The sequence below is a fragment of the Artibeus jamaicensis genome, unplaced genomic scaffold, assembly GCF_021234435.1.
Source record: "Artibeus jamaicensis isolate MK-2021 breed Jamaican fruit bat unplaced genomic scaffold, CSHL_Jam_final contig_718, whole genome shotgun sequence".
Taxonomy (NCBI): domain Eukaryota; kingdom Metazoa; phylum Chordata; class Mammalia; order Chiroptera; family Phyllostomidae; genus Artibeus; species Artibeus jamaicensis.
In genome coordinates this window covers 2,484,859-2,507,612 of record NW_026521936.1, presented here as the reverse complement: position 1 = coordinate 2,507,612, position 22,754 = coordinate 2,484,859, and the positions used below count along the sequence as shown (strand labels likewise).

General features: G+C 55.4%; 1 protein-coding gene across 1 annotated transcript; it reads left to right on the top strand.

The window, feature by feature from the left end:
• Nucleotides 1-1,655: 1,655 nt before the first annotated feature.
• Nucleotides 1,656-20,808, top strand: PDIA4 (protein disulfide isomerase family A member 4). Its single transcript, XM_053671899.1, has 10 exons — nucleotides 1,656-1,990; nucleotides 8,139-8,313; nucleotides 10,438-10,643; nucleotides 13,144-13,282; nucleotides 13,567-13,772; nucleotides 13,877-14,035; nucleotides 16,006-16,157; nucleotides 18,432-18,588; nucleotides 18,834-19,067; nucleotides 19,702-20,808. Exons 1-10 carry the CDS (start codon nucleotides 1,903-1,905, stop codon nucleotides 20,115-20,117), a joined length of 1,932 nt encoding a protein of 643 aa, XP_053527874.1. The 5' UTR covers nucleotides 1,656-1,902; the 3' UTR covers nucleotides 20,118-20,808.
• The last annotated feature ends 1,946 nt before the right edge of the window (nucleotides 20,809-22,754 follow it).

Genomic DNA, 22,754 nt, shown 5'->3' with positions numbered 1-22,754 from the left:
TCTCTCTGTCTAAAATCAATCAATAAAAAATGAGAATAATTATGACTTAAAGAAAACCCCTAATCATGTTAAAACGCAGCCCTGGGGACAAGCCCGGGGCCGGTTCTATGTCTTAATCTCTCTATTCTCATAACCAGTTGGAGATCTTGGAGACAGTCACAAAAATATTCGTGCTCTCCCTTCCTACCCTCAGCACAGTGGCCTCCCAGCCTGCTTGTACCCATAACCAAATCAGATGAGATGTAGGGATAAAGAAGAAACAAAGAGCTTTAGAACTAGAAAAAAAATAATGTTTTGCTATTGAATAAACTGCTGCTATGCAGTAAATGCTTCTGAAAAGTGCACATTACTTGAATTTCCCAAGGAGTACAATATCGATTTCATAGAGAGGTTTCCTCCTACACCTTGCTTCAGCAAAGTGTCTTAGTGAACCCGTTGCACTTGTCCCACATCTGGGTAAATGGTGCTCTCGTTCCTCTCAGTTTAGGAAGGATTGATAGGAAACTACCACGAATGACAAAAAAATTGTGGTTGGACTCGATCTTTTTGACCTGTTCTTTAAAATTATATTGAACAGTTCCATATTCTACATTCATAGCATTCTAACAAATCACTTAATGTGTACTGTGGCATTAAGTTATACCACAGTATAACTTAAATGTCTTTCTGCCCTACAGAAATGAGGGGAAATTACAGGTTCACGCAGCTCAATAAGAATGTATTAAATTAAAATTTTCTAATTGCTAAAGGCTGTGAGAGCCCGGCTTTCTTTCTTCCTCACTTGATAATCTGTATACATAGAAAGATGCTCCTGGACTCTCGAGGGTCCGCTCGCCCCATTCTTCTATAACTCTGCAGGCATACTGACCCTAGGCATTAAAGAAATATCAAGCCCTAATACATATCACAGCCTTGACATTCAAAAATCATTAGCTTAACCTAGTTTTCTTCTAAGTTGTCAGGAGGGAAAAACCTCAAGGTTATATTTAGGCTTTTGTAAACCCCTAGGCTTGCCCATCTGATATTTCAGTTTTGCAGAAAATAACGAGAGAAATAAATAACATGAGGCAAAGTTTAGACACGCATTTGATGGCATATTCACAGATGAAACCACGGAGAGAAGCTTCTCTGAATCCCAATTCTGGATTCCCTTAATTGCATGCTCATCCCCTCTCCAAGCCCAGTATATGTTGTAACCTAGGAAAGAAATGCTTTTACTTGCTTAAGGAGAAAAAACGAAAACTAGAAGCCCACGAGAAGAGTATCTCGTTCTCTTCTTATCAACAGACTGGTTCGGATCCCTCTGCCTCTGCCTCTAGGAATCCCAGTGGGCCCAGCTGACAGCCCCTCTTTCCACCGCTCTTCTGAGGACACGTGTTCTTCCTGCCAAGCCCAGAGGCCTTCCCCAGCTCCGCCCTGTGCCTATTTCTGGGCCCCACCCACCTCGCCGCCGCCCAATCACATCAAGGACCCCGCCTCCATGGCACTAGCCAGCCGCCTTTGTTCTCCCTCTCTCCCTCTTTCAGCCTGTGCGCTCCCGGCAAACCGAGTGGCAGCTGCTGATTGGTGGCCGCGGCACAGCGAATCAGAAGGGGGCACCTCAGGTTTGGGACTCGGGGCTTTAAACGCTGGAGCCGCGGGGCGCGCGGAGGAGGCTGGGGAGGAGGGCGGTGCGACTGTGGTGGGACGCACAGCGAGGCTGCGAGGCGCACGCGGCTCGGGTCCTGGAACGGGCTGGGATTGGCCGGCCCTCGGCTGCCCTTGCCCCCAGCCAATCACCTGCGACGACTTCCTGGGGGGGTTACTTTTGGTCTCTTGCGTTTCGACCGCCAGAGCAGATCCCCCAGGTCCCGGGTAGTTCAGGGGCTGCCGGCGACTGGAGGAAGCGCTCCTACCGCCGTGATGAGGCCGGGGAAAGCTTGTCTGCTGGTCCTGCTCCTGGCGCTGACCCAGCTGCTGGCCGTGGCGAAGGCCGGGGAGGTGGACGGAGGTGAGCGGCTGAGCGGTGGGCCGGGCCTGCGGGCTGGAGAGCTCGGCGCGACACCGGGAATGGGTGCGACCTGGGACTAGTGGGTTCCGCGAGGAGCCTCTCCAGGACCGATACCAGTGCTAACTTGCTGGAGTTTAAGGGGCGGTGGCAGGTGGCCAGCATCATATAGATTCTGGGAGACCAGCGCGGTGAAGGGGCCTGCCTGGGCGGCTGCGGGGCCTCTTTGCAAGCCCCGTGCCACAGAGGTTTGGACCGGACAGGGTGCAAAGTGGCTTCTGTGCAATTGGCTCCTTCGTTCTGATTCTGCTCCGATTTTCCTGAGGTCCATGTTTCCGAGGAGAAGAGTTGGGGAATTGTTTAAAATTTCCAGGAGAACGCGCCCAGGGAGTGTGAAGGAGACGGAGCCACTGATTTTCAAACAGGATTCATAGGAGTCTGGGGACCGGCGGGCAGCAAGCATTTTACTTAAAAAAAAAAAAAAAGAAAAAATGTACATTTGGAAATAAGTACCCTAAGGGTTCCGATTTGAGGGATAAAGGGATGGCTTGGTTTGCATCTTTTCAAATCCGGAGGTACCAGTCCCTCAGGGAGCACTTATTGAGCACCTAGTATGTGCCAGTCACTGCTCCTGGGTTCCGGGGGGCCAAGAATGGGGCATGTAGTCTCTGCCCAAGAAGCGCCCGCCCTGGCAGAAACCTAGGACTGCTACTAGTCATTGGTCCTGCACTTTGCTTTGAAATCAGCCAGCTCAGAACAAGTGGATAAGAGGACTTTGATAATTAGAACGTACAAGGCACGAAAAGAAAGCTACTCCTAGAGAACAGGGCATCCTGTTACTGGTCTCAGCTTTCCTCCTTGCTGGTCTTTCTCCTGATGACTAGTTTTTTTCTTTTTTTTTTCCCTAGTGAGTTTGTTTCAGCGTAATAACACCCCTTTTCGAATATTAGTGTGTAGGAAAGTTTGAACTTTATACTCTTTCAAGCATATTGAGTAACTTCCCTGGGGTCACTGAATGGAGAAGCTTTACCCAAATAGAAAATGAAGTAAAAGCCAGCACCTAGTAGAAAAAAACACCTGCGGAAAGTGACTAGATAGAAGCGTGGCTTTACGAATGTGACTTGGGACCTTTACCCAAATCATCTGGTGCTTATTTAAACACAGAGTCCCAAAATATACCTAAGCAGAAGTAGCAGAGAGAGAGAGAGAGAGAGAGAGAGAGTGTGTGTGTGTGTGTGTGTGTGTGTTTGGCTGGGGACATTTTAAACAAGTTCTTCATGGTTCATAGATGGAATAAACTTTGAGAGGCACATTCACATTTAAGTTTGAGGACCAGTGGAGATGGAGGATACTTTTTGGAATGTAGCTACAAAGTAAAAATCACTTGGCCATCAAGGGCTACTGATAACCAGCACATTTATCATTTGGCTCCCAGGTCACTAAAGCAGTGGGGGCCCTGGGAGGCAGTTGCCTCTGGGCCGAGCCCCGGAACTCCAGAGTTGTCTAGGCCAAGGCAGGTCTCCCACCTTCGTCCTCTGGGGTGGGCTGGCGCTTCTAGCCTTTGTCTGGACTCCCTCCCGTCCTTCTGGCATCCCTGGCCCTTTTGTTTCACTGCCTGCCAGGGATAAGACTTATCCTGTGGATGCAGTTTAGGGCTGCATTTTCCTCTGCCCCCAAGGTTCCAAGTCTGCAAGGCTTTTAGTGGTGCTTGTCTCTTTCCTACATTGTAGATTCAAACGTCACAGTAGTGCCTGGGCTCTAAATGTCCCCTGGGAATGCAGTTACTAAACAGCGTCAGCGCTGATGACTTAGCCTCAGTTTGCAGGCCTTTCCTGTCTCAGATTAGAAGTCACCGATACTCTTCGTGTCTTTCCAGCCAACAGAGTGAAGGAAAATATTTTGATGCCGGCTTTTATTTGGGATTGGTTTAGGTTCTTTAAAAGTAAGTAGAATGAAAATAGTTACAAGATTCTCTAATAGATGTCCCCATGCCCCTTACCTGAGCTGCTTTGTCCTTGTGCTGAGGAAGATGGCACCCTTCCACTAGGTGCTGGGAAGCTATGGGTGTGTTTTCATCCAAGAACACCCAACTTTATTATGGTTTTTGTTCTCACCTTTTTAGAAATATCTATTTTATTGATTATGCTATTACAGTTGTCCGGGTGTTTCCCTTTGCCCTCCTCCACCCAGCACCCCCCTCCCCTCCAGCAGTCCCCCACTTAGTTCATGTCCATGGATCTCACATGTGAGTTCTTTGGCTTCTCCGTTTCCTATACTGTTCTTAACATCCCCCTGCCTCTTCTGTACCTACGAATTTGTACTTAACCCCTGCACCTTCTCCCCCATTCTCTCCCTTTCCTCTCCCAACTGGTAACCATTCAAATGATCTCCGCATCTGTGATTGTATTCCTGTTCTGGTCGTTTGCTTAGTTTGTTTTTTAGATTCAGTGTTGATAGCTGTGAATTTATTGCCACTTTAATGTTTATAGTTTTCATCTTTTTCTTAAATAAGTCCCTTTAACATTTCATATAATAATGGCTTGGAGGTGATGAACTGCTTTAGCTTTACCTTATCTGGGAGCTTTACCCTTCAATTCTGATTGATATCTTTGCTGGGCAGAGTAATCCAGGTTGTAAGTCCTTGCTTTTCATCACTTTGAGTGCTTCTCGCCAGTCCCTTCTGGCCTGCAAAGTTTGTTTTGAGAAATCAGCTGACAGTCTTATGGGAAACTCCTTTGTAGATGACTCTGCTTCTCTCTTGCTGCTTTTAAGATTCTCTTCATCGTTAACCTTTGGCATCTTCATTGTGATGTGTCTTGATGTGGTCCTCTTTGTGTGCATCTTGTTTGGGACTCTCTGCTTCCTGGAGTTGCATGTCCACTCGCTTCACCAAGTTAGGGAGGTTTCCTTTACTATTTTTTCAAATAAGTTTTCAATTTCGTGCTCTTTCTCTTTTTCCTCCTGAGACCCGTGTGATTCGAATGTTGGAGCGCTTGAAGTTGTCCCAGAGGCTCCTTACACTGCCCTTGTTTGTTTGCATTCTTTCTCCTTCTTGCTGTTCCAATTGAATGTTTTTTCTTCCAAATCATTAATTTGAACCTCGGTTTCCTCCCCTCCACTGTTGTTTAGTTCTTTTTCTGGAATTTTTACCTCTTCTTCCATTTGGGCCATATGTCTTTGGCTCCTCATTTTTGGCAGCCTCCCTGTGTTGGTTACTATGTATTAGATGTGCCCTGGCCCCATTTCTTAGCAGCGTGGTGGAATGTAGAGAAACACACCTTTAGTTGGATGGGGCAGAGCCTTCGATAATTTCAGGGCGAGGCAGCCTGTGTGAACCAGGTTGATGGGGTCTCAGGTATGGTACTGCCGTTCTGTGGCTGTGAGGTGGGGGAGGACTCTGAAAAGGCGGTCGCTGCTCCCTGGCCTCTGGAGTGTTGTTCAGGAGGATCCCGTCACCCTCACGCCAGACACTTCGGTTCTTCCCCATGTGCCACTGGTGCCCTTCCAGCTGCTGCCCTGGTGCTGGAGCCCACAGGCTGTGAGTCTGAGTAAGTCCTAAGTCTGTTACAGGCCCTTTAAGAGCAGACACCTGAGAATCCCAGTTTCTTCCATAGCCTCCCCAACCCTCACTGGTTTTAAAACCAGAAGTTATGGGGACTTATCTCCCTGGCACTGGAACCCTGGGCTGGGTGGTCTGGTGTGGGAGTGGGATCCCTCATTCGCAAGATACCACTCCCGATTTTTATGTGAGACCAGCCCATTCCAAGTCTCTGCCCCTCCTACCTAAGTGAATGTGGCTTCTTAATTCTTTGGTTGTCAGACTTCCTGTAGAGCTCGATTTTCTGACAATTCTGGGTAATAGTTCTGTGGTTTAGTTGTGATTTTTGCCTTGGTTGTGCAAAGGGATGAGCTGTGTTTACTGATGCCTCCATCTTGACCGGAAGTCTGAGAACATCTGACTTTAAAAGTAAAGCCCCATGGCCCTGGCTGGTGTAGCTCAGTGGATTGAGCTTGGGCCTGCGAACCACACGATCACGGTTTGATTCCCAGTCAGGGCACATGCTTGGGTTGCAGGCTGCTTCGCTGAAAACCAGTTCCCAGCAGGGGACGCATGAAAGGCAACCATACATCGATGTTCCTCTCCCTCTCTCATCCCCTCTAAAGATAAATAAATAAATCTTTTAAAAATAAATAAATAAAAGTAAAGCCCCATGAAGAGTGGTCTCCCCATGAAAAATGTGGGGGCTTTCTCTGCAGGGAACTGTGGGTTTCTAGTAGGAAGGAGCGTAGAGCCAGCACCTTCTCCAGTGGCACCTTCTCCAGTGGCAGAGGAATTGGTCTTTATCAAGAAATGAGTTACCCTCAGCTCTGGCCTGTGGTAACTCACAGATGCCCATTTCATCACGACAGCCCCCCCACACACACGAGTGCTCACGGACCACGTCAGGCCCAGTGTGTTAAAGGAGCTTTGCTCTTCCTTTTTGTAAAATTCTCCTTATTCCAGTGTGTTGGGTGGGTTACGAAGTCCCTCTCCCTCCCCTGGCTGTGTTTCTGTCTGCTCTTTCTCCAGTCTTTCCATCTGTCTGCAAGTAAATCTGACTGGGCAGAGCAGCCAGGCAGAGAGAGTGGACATGTGTGCATGAGTCCCGCCTAACTGGCCACAGCAGTCATCCAGCCCAAGTGAGCGCCCAGACCCGGGCAGGGTGGACAGTGCCTCCTAGGTGCCCCAGCTGGAGCAGAGACGATGGCCAACCCCCCCTGCACTGTCCAGCCCCCAGCTTTGCAGCCCTCAGGCAGGTCATTTGTGCAGGACTGGAGAGTGAGGTTGTCTTCCCCAGCATCCTCTCTCCTTCCCGTCTGGGAAGCCTTGTTCTTGGTGCTGCCCAGTGACATTGCTGGGGCCCTGGGGCCTCTGCAGGCCTGTCCACCCGACAGGGTTCCTGCGTGGAGGAGGGGAGTGGTGGGGGGGCCAGGGGAAGGGGTGTTGGAGAGCCGTGGCCCGAGTACAGGGCCTGGGCGGGGAGGAAAGCAGAGGGCAGGGGAGGGATCTTGTCCCAAGAAACATGGACACCTGCTCGGTTCGTTCCTCTCAAATGGGTGGGTTTTCTTTGGGGGTGTAGAGCTGTTTCTCTCTCCCTCCACAAAGGGATGTGAACGTCAGGAAAAAGCAGTGAGGTGTTTAAAGGGACATGGTTGAGGAAAGTGGCTGGAGGGGTGGGGGTTTGATTTGCTTTAGGTGACTTCTCTGCAGATTGTTCGGTTTTAATGATAATGAACAAGGCTCCCCCCACCCCCAGACCAGTTCCCTGGCCCCTCTGAGCAGCTGCAGGGCCAGCCTTGAAGTAGGTGGGGGAAGATTAGTTAGGGGCAGGGTGGGGCTGGGCCAGTGCCAGGGGTTCGAGGGTCCCAGGAGCAGGTTTTCATGCCCCGACCTCACCCTCAGCCCCAGACTTGGTAACTGTCAGCCTCGCTTCATCTCCTGGGAAGCATCTCCAAACACGAATAACTGGCCCCTGGAAATGTTCTGGCTTCAGAGTTAATGAAATCCTCACACAAGCTGCTCTGGTCAGGTGCCCTTCCTGGTGTGAGCAAAGCTGAAGGACCTGGGGAATGAGAACCACAGTCCCACGACGCCTGGTGTCCATAGTTGTGGGGAAAAAAATTAACCCGGAGCTCGGCCTGGTGGGAACTATATGTGAGGTGTTTCTGAAGTGCGGGTCAGGGCTGAGCTGAGCCTGGCTGCAGGGCAGGGCCTGGGGAGACTGCAGGGCGGGGCTGAGGGTTCCTGGGTCAGATCTCAGTGCAGAGCAGGCCGAGCTGACGCTTGGTTGTCTGCGTTCTGGCAGGAGGCATGCCCAGGGGCCTGTGGGTGCGACCTCTGGGGAGGGGGCGCTCCTGCGGGGCATTTAGACTTTAAATTCTAGGTCTGGTTTTCAAACATCTTTTAAGCATGGTACAACCACCCAATTCCCAGGCTTAGAGCAGTAGTTCTGGGGGGGGGGGGCAAGTCTGGATGTCACCACCGTGTCTGGTGGTGGCTCCCAGGGACCACTCAGGACTGGGGTGGCACATTTTGAAGGGTTGATGTGACAGGAAGATTTTTGAGGAGAGTCGGCCAGTTTCCTAACCAGTCTGGGTGTTTTGCACTCAGATTCTAATAAAGAAGACGCCCTTGAGGAGGAAGAAGAGGAAGAGGAAGATGAGGAGGAGGAGGAGGATGACTTGGAAGTTAAGGAAGAAAACGGTGTCTTGATCCTAAACGACGCGAACTTCGATAACTTTGTGGCTGACAAAGATACGGTGCTGCTGGAGTTCTACGCCCCTTGGTAAGGTAGGGGCCTGCGCGGGTCGCCTGCGCGGGTCCCCTGCTCGCCTGCCAGAGCCCTGCAGGGTGGGCGTGGCTGGGAGCAGGGGCATAATTAGCCGCAGGTGGAGGGCCGCCAGGAGCTCAGCGCCCCGCCAGTTTGCATGGAGCAGCAGCCGGCCAGCCCTTACAGAATGCGGTCCCCAGTGATTTAAAATAGGAACTTGTCCTCTGATGGTGACAGCTGGGGAAGCGGCTGGCGTTTCACAAGTTATGGTGACACGGAAACCCGCGTTGGTAACAGGCATCCGACCCATCTCAAGGCCACCCACCCCCCTTCTGCGGCATTAGGGTGGCTGCCCTGACACCCCGCCCCTCCCCTGTCTCACCCTCAGACCGTGGTGCCTGCGTGGGTGGCCACCGGTGTGCTCCTCCCGCCCGCTCTCCTCCGCGGTCTCACAACCCCTTCTTCCCCTTCCCCCACCCCCTGCTTCACTTTGGAGACAGTAGTCAAAATGTACATGTGTGTCTAGTGCTTGATGTTCCAACATAGTATATGGTGTTTTAAAAGAATATTTATTGTTATTTTTAGAGAGGGGGGAAGGGAGGGAGAAAGGAGGAAAGAAACATCAGTGTGAGAGAGAATCATGGATCAGTGGCCTCGCCCACACGCCCTGACCAGGGGCTGAATCCACAGCCCAGGCACATGCCCTGACCAGGAAGTGAACCCCGACCTTTCAGTTTATGTGCAGGGGTGTTCAGCACGCAGGCCAACACAAAATTGTAAATTTACTTAAAACCTTTTTTTTTTGCTCTACTGTTTTCATTAGTGTTTGTGTATTTAATGTGTGCCCCAAGACAACTCTCCTTCCACTGTGGCCCAGACATGCCAGAAGGTTGGATGCCCCTGGTATGAGAAAATGCCCAACCTACCAAGCCACACCGGCCAGGGCAAACTTAATTTTTTTAAAAAATTTACTGAGGCAGTGGGAAGAGGGAGAGAGGAAGGGTTTATTGGTTGATTTGTCGTTCCACTTAATGTAAGCGTTCATTGGTTGATTCTTGCATGTGCCCCGACCGGGGATCCAACCCACAGCCTTGGTGCATCGACCGGCGCTCCAACCCACTGACCCACCTGGCCAGGACAGTGTTCAAACTTTTAGTCTCGGGATCCCTTAACACTTAAACTTTGAGGACCCCAAATAGCTTTCATGTGGATCATGTTTATCAGTACTTAGCACATTAGAAATTAAGGCTGAGAAGTTTTTTTAAACTTTTTTAAAAGATTTCATTTATTTTTAGACGGAGGGAAGGAGAAAGAGGGAGAGAAACACCAATGTGTGGTTGCCTCTCATGGGCCCCTACCAGGGACCTGGCCTGCAACCCAGGCATGTGCCCTGACTGGGAATCGAACCAGAAACCCTTTGGTTCACAGGCTGGTGCCCAATCTGCTGAGCCATCCCAGCCAGAGCTAAAACTGAGAAGTTTAAAAAAAAGTACTTGTTTTTGTGTAACAGTGACTCACTACAGGTCAACATCAGAATGCTGATGTCACTGTGAGTTGTAGCCTCGGGAAAACTCCACTGTACACTTCTAAGAGAATGAGTGAAAAAGACGAAAAATGTTTGTCTGGAGTTTTTAAAAGATTTTATTCATTTTTAGAGAGCGGGGAAGGGAGGGAAATAGAGGGAGAGAAAAGAGAAACATCAATGTGTGGTTGCCTCTCAGGCGCCCCCTACTGGGGTCCTGGCCATAACCCAGGCATGTGCCCTGATGGGGCATGGAACCAGAGACCCTTGGGTTGCAGACCGACGCTCAATCCACTGAGCCACACCAGCCAGGGCACATGAAAATGTTTTTGTAGAGTTTCACCTCCCGGGTCCTTCACGAGAGGTCTCTGGACCGAACTTTGAGAAATGTATGGATGAGAAAAAAAGGCTCAGAGACACTGAAAGAATGTGCCCAAAGCAGAGCGGGAGGTCGAACCCAGGCCTGTTGGACTTCCAGCCACCTGGGCCTTCCCGTCACGTCTGCTCCTAACTGCAGACCTCGCCCGTCCCGATGCCCCGTTTCTGTGTGTGTGGCTGGAGTGAAGCCACTACAGGTATCGTTAATGTGCTTTTCGTTCCCCGAACCAAACTCTTAGGTGCGGACACTGCAAGCAGTTTGCTCCAGAATATGAAAAAATCGCCAGTACCTTGAAGGAGAACGACCCTCCTGTTCCTGTTGCTAAGATTGATGCGACCTCAGAGTCCACGCTGGCCAGCAGGTTTGATGTGAGTGGCTACCCCACCATCAAGATCCTCAAGAAGGGGCAGGCTGTGGACTACGAGGGCTCCAGGACCCAGGAAGGTGAGCGGTGCCTCGCTGCTAGGAGGAGTCGGGGCCAGGCCTCTCTCCCCCAGGGAGGGAGTTTGGGTACCAGAAAGGACTGGGAGTGCCCTCTGGGGTCAGCGGCTTCTGGGGATGCTCCTTGCTGGGATGCTCAAGGTGACTGAGATAAAAATGACCTTGTGTTTACATGGGAAGGGTATCTTATAAGAGTTGGAGCTTCTCCTTGGTATTCTGGAGCTGCAATTTTTATTTTATTTTATTTTTTGAGGGCAAGGGAGGGAGAAAGAGAGGGAGAGAAACATCGATTGGTTGCTTGTAACACACCTCCGAGTGGTGACCTGGCCTGCAGCCCAGGCATGTGCCCCGACTGGGAATTGAACTGGCGATCTCGTAGTTCGTAGGCTGGCGTTCAGTTCCCTGAGCTACACCAGCCAGGGCTCCACAAGGTTTTTTAAAACACGCAGTACCCGACTGTTCAGTCAGGGGCACTGACCTCTTTTCCCTTAGGTTGTCAAATTAAAAAATGACAACAGCCAACACAACAATAGCCATCTGGTGTGAAGGAGTCAAAATTATACCTTTTTTTTTGTTTGATCAGATGGGCAAAAAAGGGATATTTTTTGGTGTGCTGCAGAATTTTAGTAGTTTTTGTGCCATGGGACAAAAAAGGTTGACAACTGCTTCTTCCAGAGCCACAGCTCTCAACCTTCAGCCTGCCTCAGGGCCAGCAGAGCGGGGTCAGGGCGTCATGGGGACTTCACGGAGCCCTGTGTCCAGTGTCCCTCTCCGGTAGTGTCAGGTCAGGCTCAGTGACACACATTTCTTACGAGCAGCCCTGGGTGTGACGCTTCAGACCCAAGCCCCACACTGAGACCGGTGGCGTGGGCAGCCAGCCAGTGGCTCTCTGAAACCAGGCCGGGGTGTCCCTGCCTACTTCCGTTAAGCCTTGAGTGACTTTATTATACGAACGAAGAGATAAAATTGTGGTGTATCCTTTAGGAAGAGCGCATCTCTTCGAGTCACTTCTGAAAGGCTGCATTCCGTCTCCCATTCCCAGGGGCGGAGCGGTAGCAGGACCGGGCAGGGTTTGCTCTCTCGGCTGTGCACCAGCCCTGTGTCCAGAACAAGTGCCTGCCCCTGGTCGGGCCTGGAGTCGCAGCAGGGATGAGAAGTCACTTGGACTGGGTCTCAGAGTTCCTTCCAGTGGTGCGAGTCTGTCCTGAGACCCTTCGACACGGGCGGCCACTGTGGCTGCGCAGACAGAGGTGCTGGCACCCGTTCATTTGCACTGAGTCTTGCTCCCCACTGTCTTCCAGTCAGAGCGTGCGTTTTGTGGGCTCCTCGCCACCCTGACTGGTAATGCGGCTGCCTGGCAGGAAGGTGGCAGCTGCAGCGGGTTCGTCCTGTGTCCTTCAGAGATGCTTTGTACACGTCCATGCTGGGGTGTGTGGGGGGGGGGCGTTAAGTATTTTATTGATTTTAGAGGAGAAAGGAGGGAGAAAGAGAGGGAGAGAAACACCGATGTGTGGTTGCCTCTCATGCACCCCCTACTGGGGACCTGGCCCACAACCCAGGCATGTGCCCTGACTGGGAATCGAACCAGCGACCCTTTGGTTCTCAGGCTGGTAGTCAGTCTACTGAGCTGTGCCAGCCAGGGCCGTTAGCAGATCTTAAATGCCATCTATACCCTCTTGTTTTTACTTAACATGTCTTAGCCGTGTTGGTGTGCAGGGAACTTAATCTGAAAGGAGACGGACAACAGTGTGCTGTGTTTTGGGAAAGTAAACAGGCTTGTATATTTGGAGTTCTGTGGTCAGTGTTTGACTAGAGGGATGGCCCGGTCGATGCCCGGCTGGGAATCTGGAGAGCGGTGTTTGCCAAGGGGGCCCCGTGGCTCCTGTGAGTGCGTCTTAATGAACGGGCCTCCCTGTGGTGACCCACGCGGGCTCTGGGCATGTCCAGGGCAGGTGGTTCTTGCCGTGGGCGTGCATTCCAGTCTGAGAGCTTGTGCTGCGTGGAAGTGGCTCTCACCTGGTCCTTTGTGGGCGCCGCAGCCAAAAAACAGGAAAGGAAGTGTGAACAGTTTGCTACCGCTGCTCCCGAGAACCACTTGAAAGATGGTTTGTGAGAATATGCTGGCCGCCTTCTGTATGTGCCCTGACTGGGAAACGAACCTGCAGTCTTTCAGTGTGTGGGAAGACATTCCAACTGCAAACAGGCCTCTTTGTAACGTGACACGGATGCAGCCTCAGTGGTGCGGGAGCTGCCACTCTGTTCGTTTCCCTCGACTTCTGCATGTTTTATGATGCTATAGTGCGCTAGTGCTGGATGTGCACGTGTTAGGGGGCGCCCCCCCAAACGTCTGGTCAGTGCATGGGGTCAGAGCACGGACGGGGCCTCCTGGGGCCCGCGTGCAGTCAGCACCGTGGTCTGGGGAGAACTGAGCCTCATGCATCAGGCTGGTCTCGGGCTGCAGAGAGAGGTCTGCCTGTGCTCAGTCTCACTGCGTTTCTTTCAGAAATTATCGCCAAGGTCAAAGAGGTCTCCCAGCCCAACTGGACGCCTCCCCCCGAAGTCACGCTTGTGCTGACCACAGACAACTTTGATGAGGTGGTGAATGACGCAGACATCATCCTGGTGGAGTTTTATGCCCCGTGGTAAGATGGTTGTGGTCCCAAGTCACTCAGATGTGCGTCGGTGCCTGTATTGGGCACCCTGCTGGCACTGGGTGGGTGGCAGAGATGGCGGAGAGCAAGGTGGGGGCTGCTGAGTGTGGGGAGGCCATGTCGTGCTGGCTCCCCTTGGGGCCCTGGCTCAGCGCCCTCAGCAGCAGACGTGTGGGGGTTGGCAGGGCCTCACCGGGTTGTTGGGAAACCCTGTGTCTCTGGGAGGCCGCATCTGGGTCGGGTCAGGCCCCTGACACAGTGGCTTCCCTGGGCAGGTGCGGGCACTGCAAGAAGCTGGCCCCTGAGTACGAGAAGGCCGCCAAGGAGCTGAGCAAGCGCTCTCCCCCAATCCCCCTGGCCAAGGTCGATGCCACCGCGGAAACGGACCTGGCCAAGAGGTTCGATGTCTCCAGCTACCCCACGCTGAAGATCTTCCGCAAGGGAAAGCCCTTCGAATACAACGGCCCAAGGGAGAAATACGGTAGGGCCGCTGGGTGGAGCGGGCCAGCTCCTCGGCTTGGGCAGGCGGGCAGCGCGGGGCGCCCAGAGCCCCAGCCCCTCCTCAGGCCAGTGCTCTGCCCGCAGGGATCGTGGACTACATGATCGAGCAGTCCGGGCCACCCTCCAAGGAGGTTCTGGCCCTGAAGCAGGTCCAGGAGTTCCTCAGAGACGGAGACGACGTCATCATCGTGGGGGTCTTCCAGGCGCAGAGCGACCCAGCCTACCAGCTGTACCAGGACGCCGGTGAGCCTGGCCCTCTGCACCGGGCGGCACGCCGCCAGGGGGCCCGCTGCTTTTGCACCGCGGCCCCGGGCGTCGACTTCGGGGTGGCCTGATGCATCACTGCAGTGCCTGGGGGGACAGGCTTTGTGTTCGCACAGGTCAGCGGGTGGAGGCTAGTTCCTACCCTGGCCCTGACGGAGCACAGAGAGCTGGGAGGGCACAGTTGAGTTCACCCAAGTTCATGGTCACGCTCCCTCACCTTCCAGGGTCCCCTTCCCAAAGCCAGCCCCTCTTCAAGGTGGGGGGGCTCTTCACTAGAAGGTGGGGGTTGGTATCAGACCTGAGCACGAGCCCCGGCTCTGCCAGCTCTCAGCCCTGTGGCGGACCACAGGCAGGGCCTGATGGGCCTGCTGTTCTCCTGCCCACCAAGGTGGTCTCGTCCACCTTAAAGGTCGTCACGTTCACTGAGGTGACACAGACGAGGCGCCTGGCCCAGTGCCTGGTAGTACTAATGAGCACCTGTGGGGCTAGACCAGCTAATCTGAGAGGCGACACTCCTGGGACTGGCTATCGGTCCTGTGGGGGCCGGGCACTGGTCTGGGCGGGGGTGCTTGCCATCCTGGACGGTCCCCGGCTCATGAAAAGAAACGGTTCCTTCAGGGACACCAGGGATCCCCGGCACCCGCACCAGAAACGGCCGGTAGAGGGCTGACCACAACCTTCTACGTGCCTGGCTGGCCACTTGGTGTGGACAGTGGGGCTCAGTCCCCTTCGTGCTTCCTTGGTGTTTATTGATTGGGCCACCCCGTCTCCCACTCCCAACTCATCAGGAAGCATCTTGCAGAGGGCACCCCAGACCCACGCCCCATGTGGGTGTGGGCCCCTCCCGGGGGTGGGAGGGGTGGTCTGTGATGACCCGGGCCTGGGGCAGCGGGCCGCCAGTCTGGGTGCCGCGCTTTGGGTCGGACCCGTGGCCCGGCCAGGCTAGGCTTCGGGCAGAGGTGGGAGGCACCAAGCGTGGTGTGCTGGCCTGCGCTGGCCCATGGCCTGCAGGCTGCGTGGAAGGAGCGAGCAGCCCCGGGGATGCAGGGCGGTCTGCGGAAATGGAGAAGTGAGTCCGTGAACATGGTGGGGCGGCTGGCAGAGGCCTGGAGGCAAATCTCTCTCCTCGCCTGTGGCTGGCTGTTAACGCGGGCGGCACCCAGAGGCTTAAACAGGGTGGGGACTTAGCCTGCGAGTGGCTTCCGCGTGGGCAGCCTCTCCTGACCCTCACAGTGGCCTATGTGATAAATTCTCCTGTTCCTACCAAGGACGACTGAGGCTCAGGCCAGTGAATCACCAACAGTTAGCAGGTTGCAGAATTACGAATTGAACCCAGGTCTGAGTCCAAAAGCCATGGCTTCTCTGGGCCGCCTCCCGCAATCCTGTGGTGTGCTGCCCGGCTCGGGGGTCTGGGTACTGTGGTGAGGACAGAGTAGAGGACATACCTCCACCCTGAGTGGAGGGTGACTGCGAGGTCACCCCAGGTGGAGGGCAGGGACGACACATGGGCCCCGTCTGGTTTGGTGGCTTTATTGGAGCATGGCCGTACTCTCTTGTGCACACGTGGTCCAGCTGTTTGCACACGGAGCACGCCCTCGAGTGCTCATGGCAGTGTGGCCACAAAGCCCAGGACGCTCACTGTCTGGTCCTTTCTGGGAAAAGTCCGCCAGTCGGGGCTTATCTCAGGAGGTTGACAGGATTTAAATGCAGTGTGTACAGTAAAGGAACCGCACTCGGGGCCCTGCCACCTGGAGGAGGCGCTCGGCTGGGGCAGGCCCACACCAAGTTTTAAAATCCAACATTTAAGCTCGAGGCGTTGTCTGCACAGACCTCACGGTGGCCATCACAGTTTTTCAGGCATTCGCTGTGGTTGTTGTGGGCCAGGAGTTAAATCTGGATCATTAAGCAATTTAATAAGTTGTGTATTTATCATTCTGTTCGTTTTTCAGCCAACAACCTGAGAGAAGATTATAAATTCTACCACACTTTCAGCACTGAAATCGCAAAGTTCTTGAAAGCCTCCCCTGGCAAGTTGGTCATGATGCAGCCTGAGAAATTCCAGTCCAAATACGAGCCCAAGAGCAACATGATGGACATCCAGGTGGGTAAGGGCGCTCGGGCCTCGACGGGCCCTCTGCAGAGCCAGACCCCGGGCGTCCGACGGGCAGGAGGACCGTGGTGGTGCCACCAGGGGCTTTGCAGCGGGGAGGTTTCCCTCCCTGAGGCCCTGGCCCCGCGAGGGCTCCACCCCTCATGCTGCTCTCAGCCTCCTGGCACCAGCCTCCCTCGGGTGCCACCCCTCCGCGGGGTCTGCGTTGCTCCTACCAGGCTGTGTTCGCCAGCAGGCGGCCCAGGCGCTGAGCGCTGCGGGGCAGTGGCAGGCCTCTCTGTTCGCTGCTGAGGCTGTGCAGTGTGGGTGCTGCGTTTGGCCTTTCTTTCCCTTCCCACCCCTCTCTGGACTGAAGAGGGAGCATCCGCTCAGTGTTCGAGTGCTTTGGCGAGCAGATCCTCAGTGCGGAAAAGGCTGGGGTGCAGGGAAGAGACTGCCTCCCCCAGGGCCCCACAGCCAGTTAGAAGCAGCTGAGGAGAGAGCGTGCGTGTCCCTCCCTGGGCCAGGCTGCCCGCCCAGGCCGTGACCCAAAGGGCTCCCCGGGGACCTGGAGGAAGTGGCCAGAGTCCCCTGGTATGTAGCGTGTACTGCAGGGAGCCACCATGCCCCCTCTAGTCCGTTGTGACCTTGGAGGCAGCCCCGACCCACCTGACTCCGGGCGCTGCCGTGCCCTTGCTCCTCCTCCAAGTCTCCGTCCAGATGAGCCGGGCGTGCATGGGGGGGGGGGCGGCGTGTTCCCAGGGAGGACCTGTAGCCTCTGACAGGTTCTCGAAAGCGTCCTTGACTCCAGAAAGGTTGGAGCGCGCAGCCCAGTCCGTTGTGTCACTGCCGCTTGGCCCTGTCCCTTCTGCCTGCATTTTTAGACTTTAAATGGACTGGTGTTGTTTATATGCGAGCTCGGTCCCAGACGCTATAGGAAGCCACTTTGTAAAAACCCACACAATATGCAGTGACAAGCAGGGTCTGGAGAACGTGGGCTTAGACATCGGGGCAAAGGGAAGAGGAGGGCAGGACAGGTCACGTGAAGCAAGGTGAGAGGTCAGGGCCAGGAGCTGCGCAGGGAGCACCCGCCACCATCCATCTGCTTGTAGACCCTGAGGCGTCTGGGTCGAGGCCCAGGGCAACTACTCTTGAGGTCACCTTCAGGTGACGCCCCCAGGGCCCCAGCTGCCCCCCCCCCAGCTTTTTCCACACTCCCCTCCCACCCTCCTGGTGCCCTGGGACCTGATCCCAGCTGCCTGGTCCCTGCTCCATCCTCAGTGCCCTGTGGCCACCTGCCTGACTCCTGTTCGGGTGGGGCCTGGGTTCTGTGCAGAGAGAGTGGTGTGTGCCTGCCACTTCAGCTGTGTGGCCTCAGACGTGCTGCTGAACCTTGCTGCTCCTCTGTCTTTGCCTGGAACAGGAGATGGCCGCCCCCGCACCTTGGGGTGGCAGTGAGCCTGGGGTCCGGAGGGCCTGGCTCAAGTTTTTCCTTAGTGTGAGCCCTCAGGGGCCCCCACATCAGGGCGCTCTGCGTGCCCCTCAGGGCTGTCAGCTCTCCGACAGCCTGGCCTCGGGGTCCCCAAGCGCTCAGCTGGTCCCAGGTGCTGCATGAACGTTGCAGCTGGGCTTGCCTCCCGCTGATCACCTCACCTGGCAGCCACCTGGGCGCCAGTCTGAGCCAGTCCCCGCACAGCTCCATCTCGGGGGATGGCAACAAATCAGGCTGCTGCCCCAGCCCGGCCCCATGCTCTTGCCCGAGACGGCACATGCTCTGTTCTTTGGGCTGTCAACTCGGGGAGTGGTTTCTCCGGACGAGAGGCTTAGCCCAGCATGGCCCCTCAGTAGCTGTGCGCACTTGGGCCTCCCCACACCTCTCCATGCTGCGTTCCTGGAATCTCTGAAGCGTCCTGGTGGGACTGGGGAGGATGGGAAGGGCGGGGTGGACCCTCCCTCTCAGTTCGCTGTCGTACCAGCGGTCTTCTGGCAGCCAGGTCTTCTTCCTGCAGCTCCCGACCAAGGTCACGGTGAGCCCAGGTTCCGAGGACAGGGCTTGGGGCTCCTGCAGTGGCCCGATAGTCTCACCTGAGGTTCAGTGGAGGATGGGGGCCCAGACACAGCAGGGAGTTGCCGGGGGTGCTTGAGCAGGGCTTGGGGCTTCTCACTTCCAGTGGTTCCCCGCGTCCAGTCCCGTCTTTACTGAGTGACAGTGACCGCAGCAGGTGGGTGTGTTTGATGAGCCCCGTGTTTGTTGGCTGCCGCTCACCTGTCCCTGCTGGTTCGCAGGGCTCCACGGAGGGCTCAGCCATCAAGGACTTCGTGCTGAAGCACACCTTGCCCCTGGTGGGTCACCGCAAGCCCTCCAACGAGGCCAAGCGGTACTCGCGGCGCCCTCTGGTGGTCGTGTACTACAGCGTGGACTTCAGCTTCGACTACAGAGCCGGTGAGGGGCCCTTGCGGGTTGGTGGCCAGCTGTGTTTTCTTTATGGCTTCAGGGTCATTTTCCTTCTGTGCTCCAGGCAGGCAGGGGCTTATGCCCCTCGGCACAGGCCTCTTGACTGGGTTGAGCTTTTGACCAAGGTTCCCTGCTCACGCAGGTGGCTTTTTCAGCCTGAACCTGTCAGTGAGTCTATGGGGCAGATTCTCACCCTCTGCTCCAGGGACTCACGGCCCTTGGTCCTGTTGCAGCCACTCAGTTCTGGCGGAGCAAGGTGCTGGAGGTGGCCAAGGACTTCCCCGAGTACACCTTTGCCGTGGCGGACGAGGACGACTTCACCTCGGAGGTGAAGGACCTGGGGCTCAGCGAGAGCGGCGAGGACGTCAACGCCGCCGTCCTGGACGAGGGCGGGCGCAAGTTCGCCATGGAGCCTGACGAGTTCGACTCGGACGCCCTCCGAGGGTTCGTCCAGGCCTTCAAAAGAGGTGGGCTGCGAGCCGGGGCTGCTGGGGGCGCCCCTGGGGTCCTGGCCATGGCACTCAGCGCCTCTTCCTTCAGATGGCTTGTTCGAGCCTGATTCTGGAACTTTCCCGGGGACCTCAGGGAGGGTGGAGACGGAGTGTCCCTGTCCTTCTGCTTGCCTCCTCTTTTCTCTCTTCTTTTTTTTTCTTTTTCCTTGTAATAGGAAAAAGGGCAGGTGTGTCTTGGAAATGTCAAGAAGCTTTATTTTTAAAAAATTTAAAATAGGCTTCTGGTGTCTGGGGAATTGTGTGTGTGTGGAGACCTGCTTTAAGGCATCACACGCCTGTCTCTGTCGGCCTGGGCGAGCCCCTGGTCTGGCGTCCACCATCACGGACACACCCCCAGTTCCTTGCCCCCCCACGCGGCTCTGCTGCCTGGGCACCAGCTGTCCCTGCAGTCCCCTGTGCATTCTTGTGCAGCCTCACTGCACAGGACCTGGCGGCCAGATTGGCCCAGGCTGGGACCACCTGCGCCCTCTCTGGCCTTTGCAGGGGCTGGGAAAGGAGGGTTGAGGAGACCGGAGGGGAGGGGGCGGGGGGCTGTGGGAGGCGGACCGCCAGGGTCACTCACATCCCTCCCCCGCTCGCTTCCCCGCAGGAAAACTAAAGCCAGTCATCAAATCCCAGCCGGTGCCCAAGAACAATAAGGGGCCGGTCAAGGTCGTGGTGGGGAAGACCTTTGACTCCATCGTGATGGACCCCAAGAAGGACGTCCTCATCGAGTTCTATGCGCCCTGGTGCGGGCACTGCAAGCAGCTGGAGCCCGTGTACACCGCCCTGGGCAAGAAGTACAAGGGCCACAAGAGCCTGGTCATCGCCAAGATGGACGCCACCGCCAACGACGTCACCAGCGACCGCTACAAAGTCGAGGGGTTCCCCACCATCTACTTCGCACCCAGTGGGGACAAGAAGAACCCAATTAAGTTTGAGGACGGAAACAGAGACCTGGAGCACTTGAGCAAGTTCGTGGAGGAGCACATCACAGCGCCGAGCAGGACCAGGGAAGAGCTCTAGGCTCCGAGGCCCGTGGACGGCAGGAGGGACCAGACGCCCGCCGTGGCCTCCAGCGGCCGCCGCCTGCCCTGGGCAGCGCAAGGGCTGTGTCTCCAGCTTTGTTTTTGTTTTAATTTTTTATACACTGATATTTCACCTCACACTCTGATACTGAGTAGAAATGAATGATTTGATAGATGAGCCCAGATTTTTACAGAGGACACTTTTATTTTTGTCATTACTTGGGGTTTGATTTTTTTTTTACCTTCCACTTTCTTTAATATATTTCTTCAGACCAGATAAGTTGAATCTCTTCCATGTGAATGCTTTTCCTTAATTTAAAACTCTGAAAACCTTTTTGCCGAATCACGTCTGGGCCACCCTTTGCTGGGTCCCTTTCCAGCAGTGGTGGGTCGGGGCGCTACGGTGCCTGCCTCGTCGCCCCGCACCCGCCCAGGGCGTCCGCTGCCTGCCCGACCACCGGGCCTCGGAGCCGTCTGCAGGGACGCAGCATCGGTGGGACCGGGCTTCGCTGTGCCTTCTCCACGCCTGCGGGACGAGAGAGAGGCCGCCCACCTGCGGGCGTAGCCCCACCTCTTCAGCCCGACGTGGGACGTGGGCGGAGGGGAGAGGACCGTGGGTGCCGGTGGACACTCGGGGTGGAGGATGGGGTTGGCTGTCGTGACGGAATAAAGCAAATGTTGAGAGTTAACCTCCGTGACGGTGTCTGACCCCGCCCCCCCGCCCGTGGCCTTGGTTGAGTGAAGATGGAGAGCCCCAACCTGGCGGCCTGGGGGGGGGGGCGGCGCCAGGAGGAGAGGCGGCTGTGGGCTTCCCAGGTGGGGGTGTAGCAGGTACAAAGGGACAGGCGTCAAAGGGCGAGGTGAAGGAGGGTGGCGAGGGCGGAAGCTGAGGCAGGATGAGGTCGGGCCAGAGGCGGGGGTCCTTTTGCTGCCGGGAACCTGGCCTGGTCCTGGACCTTTGTGGGGAAGTGACATTGGATTGAGATCTTACTCATGAGAGTGACAGTTACCATTTGCTGGGCACTGAGCCAAAGGCAGCCCTGTGTGAGCAGTTGTGGGTGTGTGTGTGTGTGTGTGTGTGTGTGTGTGTGTGTGTGACAGCTGAAGGTGGGGGCGTGCCCTAGGGCTGGGTCTCCTCCCTCACTTTGAAAAAGCCAAGAGGAGAAAACCTGGCCTGGTAGCAAGGGCGGCGCCCAGGGGCCGCAAGGAGATGGCTGTGTTTTCATTAGAGGGTGGGTGGGCCCCAGTGGGTCAGGAGTGGGGTCTCTAGGACCCGGGCTGATCGAAGCTGTGGGTGGGTGAGACACTGGAGGGGTTTCTGACTTAATTATGTGACTTCTCCATTCACAGAAACGAAGGGGCTAGTACAACCAACACCCTTATCACCCACCTCAGACGGTCTCCAGAGTTGTGCTACATTTTATCTGTTCACCTCCCTTTTTAATGGCACATCCAAGACATGCCTTGTCAACTGCAACTCATTGTGGAAAGGACAGGGGTTCATTGGGTCAGTGGAGTTGTGTCTTGTTCAAGTTGGAGAAGTGTTCCAATGTCGCTCTCCCTGGGGAGGTACCGGGCGTGGACACCCGGAGAGGTGTAAAGGTGAGAAATGGCCCAGAACTCCCGAGACTGGTACTGAGGAGGGGGGCGGAGTGGCTGCCAGGGGTCAGGACTTGACATCAATGGCTCATCACAACCCCAGTCAGAGCCAACTGCTGTGTGATCGAGCAAGTCGCTTCTCTCCCCTGGGGGCTTATCCTCCCCCCGTACAGTAAAGACACAGCCTGCTTCACTCGGGGCGTTTGGAAGGATTCGGCGTGATGACGCGGGCACGGGACTTAGCTTTGCTCCTGGCATGTGGTCATCCCGGTGCGGAGGAGGCCGCTGAGTCCCAGGCTTGGAGTTCCCGCTAAGGAAGGCGCAGCGGTCTGTCTCCTGAGTGGTTGGTCGTGCCGAGGTGATGCCGCGGTGCCCGGTGCACGGATCCGAGACAACCCGAAGCTCGCCTGAAAGGCCTGAAATGCTCGCTTGGAGGCCTTTGTTCTTTATGTGAGACCTCGTCTCTGTTGCCCTGCCTGTGCTGATGGGCCAGGATGGGGCCGCCGACCTGGCCTTGTGGGGACGCAAGGTGGACCTCGAATGGAGGGTGAGGGTCTGTATACATTCAGATTCCTGAACCCCGATCCTGGTCTCCTGAGTCAGATGCGGCAGGGGCAGAGCCTAGTGTCTGTTTTCAGAAGCTCCTGGATCTGGTCCCATCTCACCACTGGAATGGTGGCAGGACGGCTGTGCCGGTCGGTGTCCATGACATAGCACAGAAATGGAAGAGGGGGCAGTAACAATGGGCCTGAACAAAGGGCCAGTGAAGCAGGAACAGGGTTTCCATAGCGCCCGCGTTTCCCAAAACCGTGATGGCAGAACACTTCTGAAGGGGGTTGATAAATGCTCGATTAAAATGGACTTTTATTTGTAATTTGCCTTGGAAACTACTGAACCCCCAAAAGTGTGTACCCTGGCTGGGTGGCTGAGCTGATTGGAGCGTCACCCCATATGCCAAAGGGTTGTGGGTTCGATTTCCGTCAGGGCACCTACCCAGGTTGCAGGTTCAATCCCTGGTTGGGGCACATGGGAGGCA